Here is a 13,802-nt window from a genome sequence, read left to right on the forward strand (position 1 = left end):
GGGCCGCCAGTGTCTCACAGCGAAAACGTTCCTTGAGTCTCACGCCAAGGACCTCCCTGGCGGAATGTTGACAGGAAACACACCGCTGGTCGACTCTTTTTTACTTGTGGGGGGTCCGGGGTCGGGGCCTGTTATCTAACGTCTTCGAGGCTCAGATCGATTCCATCAGATTTCCGCACGCCTCTGACCCCAAACCCCTCAGTTCGTTCTGGTAGAACTTTCTAACTCGCAGCCGCGGAAAGCAGATATCCTTGTTACGGAAGCCAGCCCTATCCTTCTTCAGAAACCATGACGCAACAGCCAAACGAGGCCATTCCAGCCAGCGATGTCGTGGAAGATGATACTAAAGAGCCCTTCCAACTGCCCGTTTCTGCTTCGGATACTAGTGAGGATGTAGAGGCGAATAGCAGCGAGGAGCAGTGCGACACACAGTGTACTACGCCCGGAGAAAAGGGCGGAGAGAATTCAAATTCAAATGCAGGTCATGCTTCGGAGAAATCCAGCGCTATCGTCCAGGACCAGCCAGGATCGACACCTGAGGGACCTCCAGATGGCGGAACGGCAGCCTGGATGACGGTTGTTGGAGGGTTTTGCAGCATGTTCGTCAGTTTTGGCTGGACTAATTGTGAGTACTGGATATTAGACTTTGTCGTGATATCGCAAAATACACCTGCTGGAAGTCTCAGATGATTAAGGCGCTGTTGCTAACATTTAATCAGGTATGGGGATATTCATCGACTACTACCAGACTCACCAGCTGAGCGACATGTCCACCAGCTCCATAACATGGGTCACATCCCTAATGACATTCATGATGTTCTTCGGGGTCAGTCTCCTCTCTCCAGCCCTAACGGAACTCCCAGCCACCATCACCACCACCATCACTCCTCAACAACACACACTAACATCATCCAACAGGGGCCCTTCGTCGGCATCCTCTTCGACAACTTCGGCCCCCGCTACATCATCCTAGCCGGCACTATCCTCCACGTCCTTGGCATAATGATGACCTCCATCTCCACCGAATACTACCAATTCCTCCTGGCCCAAGGCATCTGCAGCCCCATCGGCACCAGCGCGCTCTTCCACGCCAGCATCAACTCCATCAGCACCTGGTTCCGCCGTCGTCGCGCCCTTGCCCTGGGCATCGCCACCGCTGGCGCTAGTCTCGGCGGCGTCATCCTCCCCATCATGCTCACTCGACTCTTCCACCTCCTCAACTTCGGCTGGGCCATGCGTATCTGCGGCTTCCTGATCCTCTTCCTCCTCGTCATCACCAACTTCACCATGACTTCTCGTCTCGTCCACACCAGAAAACAATACCATCTCCGCGACTTTGTCCGCCCCCTGCGCGAACTCCCCTTCATCCTCACCACCGCCGGAACCTTTTGCTTCTTCTGGGGCATGTTCCTCCCGTTTTCTTTCATTCCCTCACAGGCTCAGCGCCACGGCATGTCTAATACCATGGCTTCGTACCTGATTCCTGTTCTCAACGCAGCTAGGTAAGCCCACCACCCAACCGATCCCAATCATACCCTTTCCCCCCACCCCAGGATAACCCGCTAACCCCCCCCCTCTCCCCCCTCCGGGGAGGACTGGAATCGCAGTATTCCAGGCCGCATAATCCCCCCTTACCTCGCGGACGTCTTCGGACGCTTCAACCTAATGATCCTCACGACGCTAGCATCTGGGATCCTTGTTCTCGCGCTCTGGCTTCCTTCTACCGGCAACGCCCCTGCCATCGTCTTCAGCGCCCTGTATGGCTTCACCTCCGGCACGGTGGTGAGTCTTGCCCCTGCGCTGGTGGCCCAGATCTCTGAGATCAGGGAGATCGGTGTGCGCAGCGGAACGTATTTCTGTATTGTTTCGTTTGCGGCGCTCACGGGGACGCCGATTGCGGGGGCCTTGTTGCCGGATCCCCTTGGGGGAAGTTATACGAAGCTTTTTATATTTTGTGCGGTGGTCATGTTCTCGGGGGCGGGGTTTTATTGTGCTGCGAAGGGGAGGATTGGGGGGTGGAGAGGGTGGTGGGGAATGAGGGTTTGATTATTGGGATTTATTATGCTTGGGGGAGGCATGGTTAGATGTGGTGGTTGGAGGGTTTATGGCAATGGTGGATGGGTTCATGAGTTATGTGCATGCATGCTTGCTGACGAAAATAGATAGTATAGTATTTCAGAGTATCTCGAACAATAAGTAATTGGCACGACACGGATAGATATCTATATAGATGCTTCGATTCAATCCTCTCGCAACTCCCAAACACCTTCGCTGTGCAGTGCAAAGCCAGACAATGATAAATGTGCACAAGAAAGCAGGTATGCTAGCAAACAAGCAACTGGAAATGTAAGTCGACAAGGTATATAATGATGTCCCAGCTCCAAAACGCAGAAACAATGCATGATGTCTGTACTGTTATACCAGAACACCGTTTCGCATGCTCTGTACACTCTTCACACCCACGCCCTTGAGCTGGCTCAGTTCGGCGAGGCTGCTGATGTGGAACCGTGCTTCTTCATCTTGATTGGCTGTGTTTTGGTCCATCTCGCATAAACAGTCAACAATAGCCTCGGCCTTCTTGACCCCCACGCCTTTCAGCAGCTTGATCTGGCTGATGTCCCGCGAATTGATGATGGAGAGGAGGTGGATTGTCCGTGGGGAAGGTGGTTGCTCGTTCATGTCGACGCTGGCGCGTTCGTCGTCTAGTGGGGACTTGGTCTTTGTGCGCTTCTTGCGTCGTATGTGAGTAATTTCCTCGATGTCTTCGTCGCTGAATTGTTCAAGGGACGCTTCAGGTTCCTCGTAGTCCGCGTCGGAGTCTTCAGCAACACGCTTGAGGTTCGTCTTGGCGGGCTGCTTCTTGATTGATAGCATACTGCCGAGTTCTCTCTTGGGGCCGGAGTGGCTGATGGTGGTGTCGGCGTCCTGACGCGGTTTACCTTGCATACGCTCCTTCAAGCTGGCAATCTTCCTGGATAGCTTCTCGTTGTCGGGGAAGTATGGGAGTGCTAGCTGGTACATCCTCAGAGCGAAGCTGTCCTCGCCACGTGCTTGGTGCTGCTTGGCCATGAGCAAGTATGACAGGCCTTCGGCCCTTGCATCTTCGGAGCCTTCGATGCGTTGTTCGAGAAGTTCTAGGCGACGCTGGACTTGCTCATTCAGTTCGCGAACCTGCGTTTGTCTCGACTGCTCACTGACGGCTCGCACGGCCAGGATTTCCTCGACTTTCTTCTCTACCATCTCTTCGATCTTGGCCGCGGTGATGTCGTCATGGTGCTTTTGAGGCTGTGTTGGTTGAGCGGGACGAGATGGCTTCGATGAGAGGCGAGAGATTTCGGAACTCAAAGAAGGCCGGGAGCTCATAGACGTGCGCTTAGGGGGCTCAGGCTTCTTGAACTGCGTGGTGGTTCTAGGGTGTGATTTATCGGAGTAGACGTGGAAGGCTTTGGCAGGCTTTTCGAGGGTCTTCGTCGTGTCTTTGGCTGCGGCAGTCAGGTTTACGTTCACTGAAGCTGTCAGAGGCCGCAGGGGTTGCCGCAGGGCTGCGATCGAAGGCCGCGACGCTGGTCTAGGGGGACCCTTGAACATTGGCTCATTTTCTACCTCGCGCACTTCGATCTTCTTCGTGCGATTGGCGAAGTTGAGCGAGCTTATTGTGTCCAGATGGTAGGACCTGACAGGCGCCAGGTTCAGGATCATCACAGTCAGTCCGTTGTTCTGTCCCAAAGACAGGATCCTCGTCATCTTCGACTCTCGATACGGTATCCTCGAGTGCTTCTTGCTGATTGCTTCGACACACTGAGCCAGTACGAAGAGGCTCTTGTTGATACTAGCAGACTCAACCATGCGTTCTTTGTCATTATCCGTCCGGCGGTTATCCTCAGAGCCAGCAAGGTCGATAGCAGATGCGGTACTGATGCGCGTTTTGTCTCCAGTAGTGACTGCGACGCGCACGCAGAGGATGGCATGGGATCGTGACGAGTGGGCGTTTAGCTAAAACTGTTAATATTTAACTTATTCCAAGAACAGCGCGGATGCAAACCTTTGTTGCAGATGTAGACCTGTTGGTATTGGCCTGGTCATACAAGATTTCGAATTCCTTCAGAGTATGGCATGGCCTCTCCGTCAAACCCACGACGACTGTCTTGCCGCCGTTGTCTCGAAGAGGTAGTCCCGCCAGCGTCCTCTTTTCGGGGGGTTCGAATAGATCGAAGACTTTGTCGTTGTAAATCTCGTAGTAGCTCAAAGATACCTTGACGGTAGTTTCCCCGTCACTGTCCTTCTCCATTTTCCGGCTGCGTCTGTAGATGCTGCTTAGGAGACGGGGAATGGCGCCACGGTCAGCCAGGCTTTTACCGCCTCGCATTGTGTGCGTCTTTCCAGTTCCTGTGACTCCATATGCGAATATCGTTACGTCGAAGCCGTTAAAGAGATGCTTGACAGTAGGAGCAACTGCGCGTTTCATCAGCATGCCGTTCCCCTCCCAGACAATTGGCGTCACAAACCCTCTGCATCGAAGAGCTCCTGCTGCGAAGCTTCCGCATCATAGACAGCATTGAACTGAAACGAGTATTCTTCGCCTTCGTTCTTGGGGTTCGGGATCCGCACGAGGTTATCTCGATCCCTCAAGGCTGCCAATGCGCCTTTCCCCTGGGAGCTTGTCTTATCGCTCTTGCCGGGCACTGCCTGGTTTGATGATCCTGTGCGTAGGATGACATCCAACTCCCGTTCCGATTTGAGGAGCGGTCGGACCCGCGCGACTACCCGGACGCTCATTGTATATGTGATATAGATCGAATTCTAAGATTATCGCCAACGGTTGGTGGATGTAGTCCCAGGACGTCGTTGTATGGTCGCTTCAAGCAGTCCGATCGAGCCCTGTTGACCAATTGATATGTCGATACTTATGACGGCATAAGAATGAGTTCCGACTAAGCGTAGAGGTAGGACCTATAGTGAGCAGCTAAACGTAGATTAAGCTGCTGTTGAAATATTCTGCACTCGTGGATCCGAGAAGTCAGGCGTTGGATCGACAACCCGCAATCCAAGCACTCCAGGCGGCAATGAGCAGGTAATTGAAGGAAATGAAACAGAAAAAAACCGCAGAAAGCAAACTGACGATGAACAGTGGGCCGATTAACTGGTGGGTAAGAGACAATATGCCCTGTGAACCGACAGGGATAGCTTCGTTGTGGTGCGACTGGCAGCGGTCAGCGTTGTTGGCACGGCAACCTCCCACGTTCGTCTACCCCAGGCATCCCACCGACCCGGTTCCGGGTGCAATATCGTGCATCGTCATGTTTTCTTTTGCTTCTTTCCTGCAGAGCCATATTGAGGAATGTCGTTGGATTCAGAAGAATGTGCTTGTGCTACTTAGTACGTTAAGTTCTTTGTTATGCCTGTGTATATCAAGTAAGTTGTGTGCTTGGAATGCTCTCTCACTCTAGAATATAAATTGGGCTACGATCACTGGCAACCCCCACTGGAATATGGCTGCATTTCTGTAGAAGCGCGTGACTACTACAGTCGTCCTTGATTTTATCTTGCGGAGCCCGAGAGATCTGGTCGATGAATATTAGAGCTCCATCAGTCTTCAAGCTCCCCATTGATAGTCATAGGGATAGAACCGAGTATAGTAATATCATCCCTGATGAGTATGAGATCATAAGCGCAAGGCAGCGACCACCACACGACTATTACTACCACCAAACGACTTACTCCATATTTCAACACAACCATTATATCGTACAACTTGTTTAGTTTGAGAGAAAGAGAGAGTATACTTGTGTTTCTTTTATTGTAAGCTTATCTATATCAAAATGGTCCATCAAAAGATGCACAATAATGGGCATCAGTGAAAGTGTTTGAGAGTCGGTTAGGCCGCGGGGAGTTGATTGGCCCAGGCGAGACAGCCGCAAAGGCCACCGTACACCATCATCCATCCTATCATCCCCCATCGTTCATCGTCGCCTTTCCGACTCCCACAGCTCCTCCCAACCCTTTCAGGACACCTCGCCTGCTCCGGAGTGTGGCATTGACGTGCTCTTCCCCTCCATTTGACACTTGTGTTCCTGCGATCCGGTAAATCCTTGGTTGTTCGTACGCCGACCTCTCTTTAGCCTTCCACTCCCCTTTCCCACCTCCCACTTCGAATGTTGACCGACGATCCAGTTAGCCAGTGACGATTTAGCCGACCGCGCAACACCCCCGAAATCGCCCTAACGAACTCTCGGGAAACCACATCTATCTCTCCTGACAGACAATAAACACACACAATCCTCTATGGCAGCACCACAAGGGGGCTACCCTCCCCAGGAAGGGTACGGTCAGCCTGCCGGTTATGGGTCTCCCGTGCAACAACCCGCGGGGTTGGCTGCTGGTGCTCCGGCCCAAGGCCAGGCTGGAAGTCGGAAGAAGCGTGTTTATGCCGGCGAAGCGTTCGACTTTGGATCTGGTGCCAATGCTGCTCTAGGAGGTCAGTTGCCCGCCGGTGGCAGCTACGGAGCATACCCGCCGCAACCACAAGCTGCGGGATACCAGCAACCTATGTATGGAGCAGACCCGACTCAGGTGCAGGCTGCGGCCCCAGGATATGCAGCGCCGGTCAGCCCTCAAGTCGCACAGATGACCCAGCAGTTTGGTGCAATGGGCATGACTGATCCGCACCTCCTGCCACCGCAGCCGGTCGCCCCAGCTCCCCAGGCTCAGGCCCCGCGGGCTGTTCCCCTCAACCAGCTCTACCCAACCGATCTCCTTACCCAGCCCTTCAATGTCGCCGAGCTCGATTACCCACCACCTCCCATTGTTCTGCCGCCCGGTGTATGTCTCTGATGTCTTCAAGTTGCGGGTAACTGGATTGCTGACTTTCCCGCTAGACCAGCGTTTACCCTTCTCCCTATGCCAACTGCCCTCCGAAATACGTTCGCTCGACCCTGAACGCCGTCCCGACCACAAGTTCGCTGCTGAAGAAGTCCAAGTTGCCTTTCGCACTGGTCATCCAGCCCTATGCAGCTCTCCATGACTCCGAAGATCCCGTTCCTGTTGTCCCAGACCAAGTCATCTCGCGTTGCCGACGTTGCCGATCCTACATCAATCCTTTTGTGACATTCCTCGACCATGGACACCGCTGGCGTTGCAATATGTGCAACCTGACAAACGATGTGCCTCAGGCATTTGATTGGGACACCGCGCTGCAGAAGCCCGCAGACAGGTCGTTGAGGCCTGATCTCAACCATTCGGTGGTCGAATTTGTTGCTCCCCAAGAATACATGGTCCGGCCCCCGCAGCCGCTTGTCTATCTCTTCTTAATCGACGTGAGCTACGCTTCTGTCACAAACGGCCTTTTGGCCACCACTGCCCGCTGCATCAGGGAGAGCCTTGACCGGATCCCGAACGCGGACCGTCGGACGCGACTGGGATTCATTGCGGTCGACTCCAGTCTCCATTACTTCAGTATTCCCCGCGATGGCTCAGAGAACTCGGAGCCCAGGATGCTGGTCATCAGTGATCTGGATGAGCCCTTCCTTCCCATTCCTGGCGATCTTTTGGTGACCCTGAGCGAGTGCCGTGAGAACATTGAGATCTTCCTCGATAAGCTGCAGGAAATGTTCCAGAACACTCAGAGCAACGCCTGCGCCATGGGATCCGCTCTGCGTGCTGGTTACAAGCTCATCTCCCCCGTGGGAGGCAAGATGACCGTGCTCAGCTCCTCCCTGCCCAACATTGGCCATGGCTCGTTGACCATGAGAGAAGACAAGAAGGTCCTTGGCACTAGCAAGGAGAGCAGTCTGCTGCAGACGGCGAACAGCTTCTACAAGAGCTTCGCTGTCGAGTGCTCCAAGGCGCAGGTCTCCGTGGACATGTTCCTGTTCTCTTCGCAATACCAGGATGTTGCGTCTCTCAGTAACCTGCCCCGCTACACTGGCGGTCAGACTTACTTCTACCCTGGGTGGAACGCTGCTCGTGGGGAGGATGCGATCAAGTTCGCTCGTGAATTTTCCGACTACCTCTCTTCGGAGATTGGCTTGGAGGCTGTGCTCCGTGTCCGCGCTACGACCGGTCTGCGCATGAACACTTTCTACGGTAACTTCTTCAACCGCAGTTCTGATCTGTGTGCATTCCCTGCATTCCCGCGTGACCAAGCATATGTCGTTGAAGTGGCGATTGACGAGACCGTCACGAAACCCGTTGTCTGCCTGCAGACGGCGGTTCTGCACACTACATGCAACGGCGAGCGCAGAATCCGGGTGTTGACTCTGGCGCTCCCTACGACGCAAAACCTGGCTGATGTCTACGCTTCGGCCGATCAACAAGCTGTTGCTACTTACTTCAGTCACAAGGCCGTTGAGCGGGCACTGAGCAGCGGGCTGGAGCCTGCCCGCGAGGCTCTGCAGACCAAGGCCGTGGAGTTGCTGTCAACCTACCGGAAGGAATTGGCTGGAGGCAGTGTCAGCGGCGGTGGTCTTCAGTTCCCTGCCAACCTAAGAGGCTTGCCAGTCCTCTTCCTTGCCATGATCAAAAACGTAAGTCCCTGCCAAAGAAGGTTGTATGTTCAATCGTGATTGCTAACACCGATTAGCTTGGTCTTCGGAAATCCGCGCAAATACCCACCGACATGCGCTCTGCTGCCCTCTGCTTGCTTTCGACGCTCCCCCTTCCTCTCCTCATGCAGTACATCTACCCTAAGATGTATTCCCTTCATGACATGCCCGACACTGCCGGATTGCCCGATGAGCAGACTGGCGAGATTCTTCTCCCTCCCCCGATCAACCTTTCATCCGAGCGCATTGTTCCCTATGGTCTCTACCTCATCGATGACGGCCAGACGCAGTTCCTGTGGGTTGGACGCGATGCGGTGCCTCAGCTGATCGAAGATGTCTTTGGCCTGCAAGACAAGTCGCAACTCCGCGTAGGCAAGCAGAACCTGCCGGATGTGGACAACGAATTCAACCAGCGGGTGCGGGCGGTGGTTGAGAAGAGCCGGGATCACCGGTCGAAGGGCGTGGGCAGCATTGTGGTGCCACACCTGTATGTGGTGAAGGAGGATGGAGAGCCTGGACTCCGCTTATGGGCGCAGACCATGCTGGTTGAGGACCGTGCTGACCAGAGCGTCAGCCTGGTGCAGTGGATGGGCTCGCTGCGGGAAAAGGTTTGATCACCCCATTTTATTTTCCCCCATAAGCGCTCTACCTCCGCCGGCATTCGACACCTCGTTCCACATACTTGGGAGTCAGATCGGGCTGACGAGCTTGAACACGCCTACAGGTTGTTCAGTAATGATAAGCTTCTAATCGAGTTATCCTTGTTCCTTTTCCTTTGTGTTGGTAAATTATACGGAAGAAATTCCACCATACATTCCCCATGGATTATGCTGTCTGTTTGGCGATGTGGTTTGTTGTAACTTAACCGTGCTGTTGTTGTTAATGGGAAGAAAAATGGAAGGCAAAGCACTTGCCCATGGTTCTCTTCATACAGTATCTACTACTCCGGAGTAGTCAAGTATATACTTCTAACCCTGCGCTTCGCTCCATAAAATAAAAGTCTCTATATTCTATACTTAGTAGTTTCAACATCATCCCTCGGCAGTGGTCATCTCCTCTCCCTCCCGAAATATACCCGCATGTGCCATCACACCGACAGGGCACTGACTTCCCTTCCCGTCCACACACAGTGCTTGTCCCCACTTGCTTTAGTTAAGTAGTACTTGGATGGTTACTAGATAGTAGAATAGTCTGACATCCCTCCCGTGCCAGAAGTTAGGGAAAAGAAAAACAAAACAAGGTTCCCCAATCACTGCTTTCAAACTAAGAATTTACTACGGAGTATGAGCCTGTGACATGCACCATAAACTTCAGATCACAGCATGGAATGGCGCAGGGCTGGACGAATCGGGTGGGCAGAATGGCTTACTTGCCGCGGGAAGGGCACGAAGTACGAGCAAGACATGACTATGTCGACTACTAGACTACTACCCAAGGAGGGGGACGGGTAGGGAAAATGTGACGAGTTCTGGTAAACTAGTTTATGTGGTGAGATGAAGTAAAGTAGCGTAGTGTGATTTGATTGATGGATGGGGGGGTATGTACTGCGCCTCCCTTCCCTGGTCAAATTTACCTGTGCGGGCAACCAAGTAGATAGGTAGGTAGTAGTTACTAGTTAGTGTGAAGGAATGTGATTAGCAGACACACACACAGAGAGAGAGTTGGTTGGAGCTGGTGGTGGTGGGGGGGACTGAGTGTGAAACGGAGGGTTGGGTTGCGGTTTGGCGCCGTGGCGGTAGACTAGACACCTAAATAGTAGTATCTATCTATGGAGTAAAGTGACTGGTAGGTGTGTGTCTCGTCTGGGCGGAGAAAAAGGCGTTGAAACACTGGTCGAGACGTAGCCTCAGAAGTTAGAGGAGGGGGGGAGGGGCCCATTCTAGGGGGATTGACGGCCACGTTAAAATGACAGGATGTAAGGAGGGACCAAGTTGATCGACTGTGAGGCTGTTGTGAGTGATGGGTCTGCCTTTCTCCTACTTGATGGAGTAGCTAGTTGGTGAGTTGTACGGAGGACTCATTTCGAATTCTTGGAAGAGTAAGTAGTAGTGGTTAGTATGGGGTTAGTTTGGGTAGAAGGAGGGGGCCAGAATGGTATGGAAAGGGTAAAAGGTGAGATGAAGAGATGAAAGACGAGTTTGGGATTGATGGGAGATAGATGGATAGTAATGGAAATGGTGTATAGTTTAATCTATAGACAATCAAGATAAATAGATCTCTTTCATGAAGAAGAAGATGATAGTTAGTGATTGATGATGGCGATGTTCCTGGTGGGAACTGAAGTGTGGGAAACACTGGATCAGGCACGCGTACCGTACCGTAACCAAATAGTTGCTAACCAGCTGGTCTGTCCTCGCTGCCAGCTTCTTCAGGCAACCGGGGAACTTGGATCTTCTTCCCCTCCAACTTGACTGGATGGGATGGAATTTCCCTTAAGTTTCGGTCTCTCCCACTGGTGGGTGTTGTTGTTGGTGGTGGTGGTTTCTCCATTGTTGGCTCAAGTGCTATATTTATCAATTTCACTACTCCCCTGGGTCTTCAAACTTCCCTAAACTACGACTACTACAGCTTGTGGCTTATCTGCTATCGAGTGTCGTTCCCTGGGTCGGTGCCTTCTATCGATAACTTGCTCCACGTTTTCCGGGTCCTCTTCAACAATCCCGAGATTTGGTAGGTTCTTCCCCCTCATCTGTTGTGTCTTCAAAGAGAGGCCACGCATTCACTGAGCAAGAACACTTGTTCACCTCTCTCTTTCTCTTTTTATCGTGATCGCTATTGTTGTTCGTGTTATTGATGACATACCTTTGCTATTCATCTCCCTCATCATCTTTCATCTCTCCCTCTCTTCTTCTTCTTCCTCCTGCCCCACCCCACTCTGGCCGATCCGCGCCCGGTTTATTAACTTCCAACTACGTACGCTAGTCTCCTCATTGTGTCCTACTACTGCCTTCACTATTGCTCTGTGTCTCTCCATCCCCTCTCCACATCTCTCGAACTGCTCCTGCTGTCTTTTTTCCCTCCTCTGCGCTTACTCTTCTGTTTCCCCCCTCCGATCTGCCCCTGGTGTGTTTCCACTGTCCATTCGAGAAAGCTCAAAGAACCCTTTGAAACTGACTCGCGGTTGCATAGCGCAAGCTACGAGGGAGACACCATACAACGGAATTAAAAATAGAACGGAACTGTGAAACGCCAGACGGAGTGTGAAAATAGCTCCTCAACATTGGTAAGTCCATCTCCTTTTCAGCGACGTCTTTCCTCTTGACCTGGAGTATTACAAAAGGTTCTCTTCGCTCGTGCTGGATCGGTTCATTGACATCCTCCAGTTCCTTTTCAGGTCATCACATACATCCACCGCACGTCCTTGCTGAGCGGTTCGCCCGGCCTGCCTCACGACCAACCGCCCCTGGTTCCCGAATCTACATTGAATCCCTCCCATCCCGAACGTACAGGCGCCTCCGGAACTCCTGGCGGCTACTTGCGGGTCCTCCGTGGTTTCGATTGCAGACGCGCTGTACCCCGCTTCCGATCCTTGACAGCTCCCGAACGACTGTCACTCGTCTACCACTCTCGCCCTAGCATGCGCATTGGCGGTTATTAGCCCCCCCAACATAACCAACATCAATTGAGAGCCCTCCTGTAAGCGCTAGCCTGGTATCTGTTGCCTGAACATGTGGTGGGTCGCGGTGTTACTCAATAGGCCATCTTGTTGCATGTGACGGGCCTACCTTGTCACTTCACTCAGGTGTCATGGGGTGTGATGAGATAGTCTACTGAGTACACGACCCAACACAACTGAATGCAGCAGATACGCTCATTGATTTCAACTGACACTTGATAGTTCACAAACCGCAATTATGGTGCAGCAAATGCCTCCTCAAGGGGGGTCGCGAAAGATCTCTTTCAACGTTTCCGACCAGTATGAGATCCAGGATGTCATTGGTGAGGGGGCTTACGGTGTTGTATGGTGAGTTTGCTCACTTGCTCAGCGTGAGTGATAGCAGCATACTAATGAACCGAAGCTCTGCTATCCACAAGCCTTCTGGCCAGAAGGTCGCCATCAAGAAGATCACCCCCTTCGACCACTCGATGTTCTGTTTGCGGACTCTGCGTGAGATGAAGCTGCTGCGCTACTTCAACCATGAGAACATCATTTCCATTCTGGATATCCAGAGGCCTCGGAATTATGAGAGCTTCAACGAGGTGTATCTGATTCAGGTAACGCTCATTGTCATTAATTCAGCGAAGATTGGACTGACGGATCCAGGAACTGATGGAGACGGATATGCACCGGGTCATTCGTACCCAGGACCTCTCCGATGACCACTGCCAATACTTTATCTACCAGACCTTGCGTGCGCTCAAGGCCATGCACTCCGCCAATGTCCTCCACCGTGATCTCAAGCCCTCCAACCTTCTCCTCAATGCAAACTGCGACCTGAAAGTCTGCGACTTTGGTCTGGCCCGGTCAGCCGCATCAACCGACGACAACTCTGGATTCATGACGGAATACGTCGCGACACGGTGGTACCGTGCCCCGGAGATCATGTTGACATTCAAGGAATACACCAAGGCGATCGATGTCTGGAGTGTTGGATGTATCCTGGCGGAAATGCTGAGTGGAAAGCCGCTCTTCCCCGGAAAGGACTATCACCACCAACTGACTCTGATTCTTGATGTCCTGGGCACGCCAACTATGGAGGACTACTACGGCATCAAGTCTCGCCGGGCTCGGGAGTACATTCGCTCATTGCCCTTCAAAAAGAAGATCCCCTTCCGCGCAATGTTCCCCAAGAGCAACGAGCTGGCGCTGGACCTTTTGGAGAAGCTTCTGGCGTTCAACCCTGCGAAGCGTATCACTGTCGAGGAGGCGTTGCGTCATCCGTACCTCGAGCCGTACCATGACCCTGATGACGAGCCGACGGCGCCCCCGATTCCCGAAGGCTTCTTTGATTTTGACAAGAACAAGGATGCACTCAGCAAGGAGCAACTGAAGCGTAAGTAAACCGCATCTGCATTCGAGACTCTTTACTGACATGCGCAGTCCTGATCTACGAGGAGATTATGCGGTAAAGGCTTCACGAGTCGATGAATGCAATTGATATACCACCCGACATGGAACGAAGGCAGAGCCTGACATGATGGACGGAGTTGGCTTAGCACATACCCATGGATGCATAGAGAACAGGCCGCGGCACCAGGCGCGCTGGCCTTGTACGCAGTAATATATTGAATAGCCCAGTTGTGAGGGAGTCATGACTGCAG

General features: G+C 52.7%; 4 protein-coding genes across 4 annotated transcripts; 3 read left to right on the forward strand and 1 right to left on the reverse strand.

Annotated features, from left to right (window-relative positions):
- Positions 1-288: 288 nt before the first annotated feature.
- BDQ94DRAFT_171957 (MCT family MFS transporter) lies at positions 289-2,046 on the forward strand (the record flags this gene model as incomplete). The annotated part of the gene is made up of 4 exons (XM_026771863.1): positions 289-625; positions 720-826; positions 919-1,502; positions 1,608-2,046. The coding sequence occupies 4 exons, from the start codon at positions 289-291 to the stop codon at positions 2,044-2,046; spliced, it is 1,467 nt and encodes a 488-aa protein (XP_026624546.1).
- BDQ94DRAFT_180307 (kinesin family protein) lies at positions 2,029-5,031 on the reverse strand. Its single transcript, XM_026773591.1, has 3 exons — positions 4,506-5,031; positions 4,043-4,452; positions 2,029-3,993 (listed from the first exon to the last, which is right to left on the reverse strand). Exons 1-3 carry the CDS (start codon positions 4,774-4,776, stop codon positions 2,416-2,418), a joined length of 2,259 nt encoding a protein of 752 aa, XP_026624547.1. The 5' UTR covers positions 4,777-5,031; the 3' UTR covers positions 2,029-2,415.
- Positions 5,032-6,088: 1,057 nt separating this feature from the next.
- Positions 6,089-9,460, forward strand: BDQ94DRAFT_146903 (COPII subunit SEC24). Its single transcript, XM_026766912.1, has 4 exons — positions 6,089-6,819; positions 6,876-8,522; positions 8,579-9,148; positions 9,265-9,460. The coding sequence occupies exons 1-4, from the start codon at positions 6,283-6,285 to the stop codon at positions 9,274-9,276; spliced, it is 2,766 nt and encodes a 921-aa protein (XP_026624548.1). The 5' UTR covers positions 6,089-6,282; the 3' UTR covers positions 9,277-9,460.
- Positions 9,461-12,100: 2,640 nt separating this feature from the next.
- BDQ94DRAFT_58113 (mitogen-activated protein kinase) lies at positions 12,101-13,794 on the forward strand. Its single transcript, XM_026776099.1, has 4 exons — positions 12,101-12,504; positions 12,560-12,755; positions 12,805-13,534; positions 13,582-13,794. Exons 1-4 carry the CDS (start codon positions 12,395-12,397, stop codon positions 13,608-13,610), a joined length of 1,065 nt encoding a protein of 354 aa, XP_026624549.1. The 5' UTR covers positions 12,101-12,394; the 3' UTR covers positions 13,611-13,794.
- Positions 13,795-13,802: the final 8 nt, after the last annotated feature.

This window comes from Aspergillus welwitschiae (genome assembly GCF_003344945.1).
Source record: "Aspergillus welwitschiae strain CBS 139.54b unplaced genomic scaffold BDQ94scaffold_23, whole genome shotgun sequence".
NCBI lineage: Eukaryota > Fungi > Ascomycota > Eurotiomycetes > Eurotiales > Aspergillaceae > Aspergillus > Aspergillus welwitschiae.

What these genes read in the sequence shown, in the direction of transcription:
- BDQ94DRAFT_180307 (XM_026773591.1), bottom strand. Translation starts at nt 4,776, where the DNA reads ATGAGCGTCCGGGTAGTCGCGCGGGTCCGACCGCTCCTCAAATCGGAA. An exon ending in GGAGCTCTTCGATGCAGAGG is followed by an intron (nt 4,453 to 4,505) that starts GTTTGTGACGCC and finishes TGAAACGCGCAG; the next exon opens with TTGCTCCTACTGTCAAGCAT. An exon ending in GGTCTACATCTGCAACAAAG is followed by an intron (nt 3,994 to 4,042) that starts GTTTGCATCCGC and finishes TAACAGTTTTAG; the next exon opens with CTAAACGCCCACTCGTCACG.
- BDQ94DRAFT_146903 (XM_026766912.1), top strand. Translation starts at nt 6,283, where the DNA reads ATGGCAGCACCACAAGGGGGCTACCCTCCCCAGGAAGGGTACGGTCAG. An exon ending in CCATTGTTCTGCCGCCCGGT is followed by an intron (nt 6,820 to 6,875) that starts GTATGTCTCTGA and finishes CTTTCCCGCTAG; the next exon opens with ACCAGCGTTTACCCTTCTCC. An exon ending in TCCTTGCCATGATCAAAAAC is followed by an intron (nt 8,523 to 8,578) that starts GTAAGTCCCTGC and finishes AACACCGATTAG; the next exon opens with CTTGGTCTTCGGAAATCCGC.
- BDQ94DRAFT_58113 (XM_026776099.1), top strand. Translation starts at nt 12,395, where the DNA reads ATGGTGCAGCAAATGCCTCCTCAAGGGGGGTCGCGAAAGATCTCTTTC. An exon ending in GGGGCTTACGGTGTTGTATG is followed by an intron (nt 12,505 to 12,559) that starts GTGAGTTTGCTC and finishes AATGAACCGAAG; the next exon opens with CTCTGCTATCCACAAGCCTT. An exon ending in CAGCAAGGAGCAACTGAAGC is followed by an intron (nt 13,535 to 13,581) that starts GTAAGTAAACCG and finishes TGACATGCGCAG; the next exon opens with TCCTGATCTACGAGGAGATT.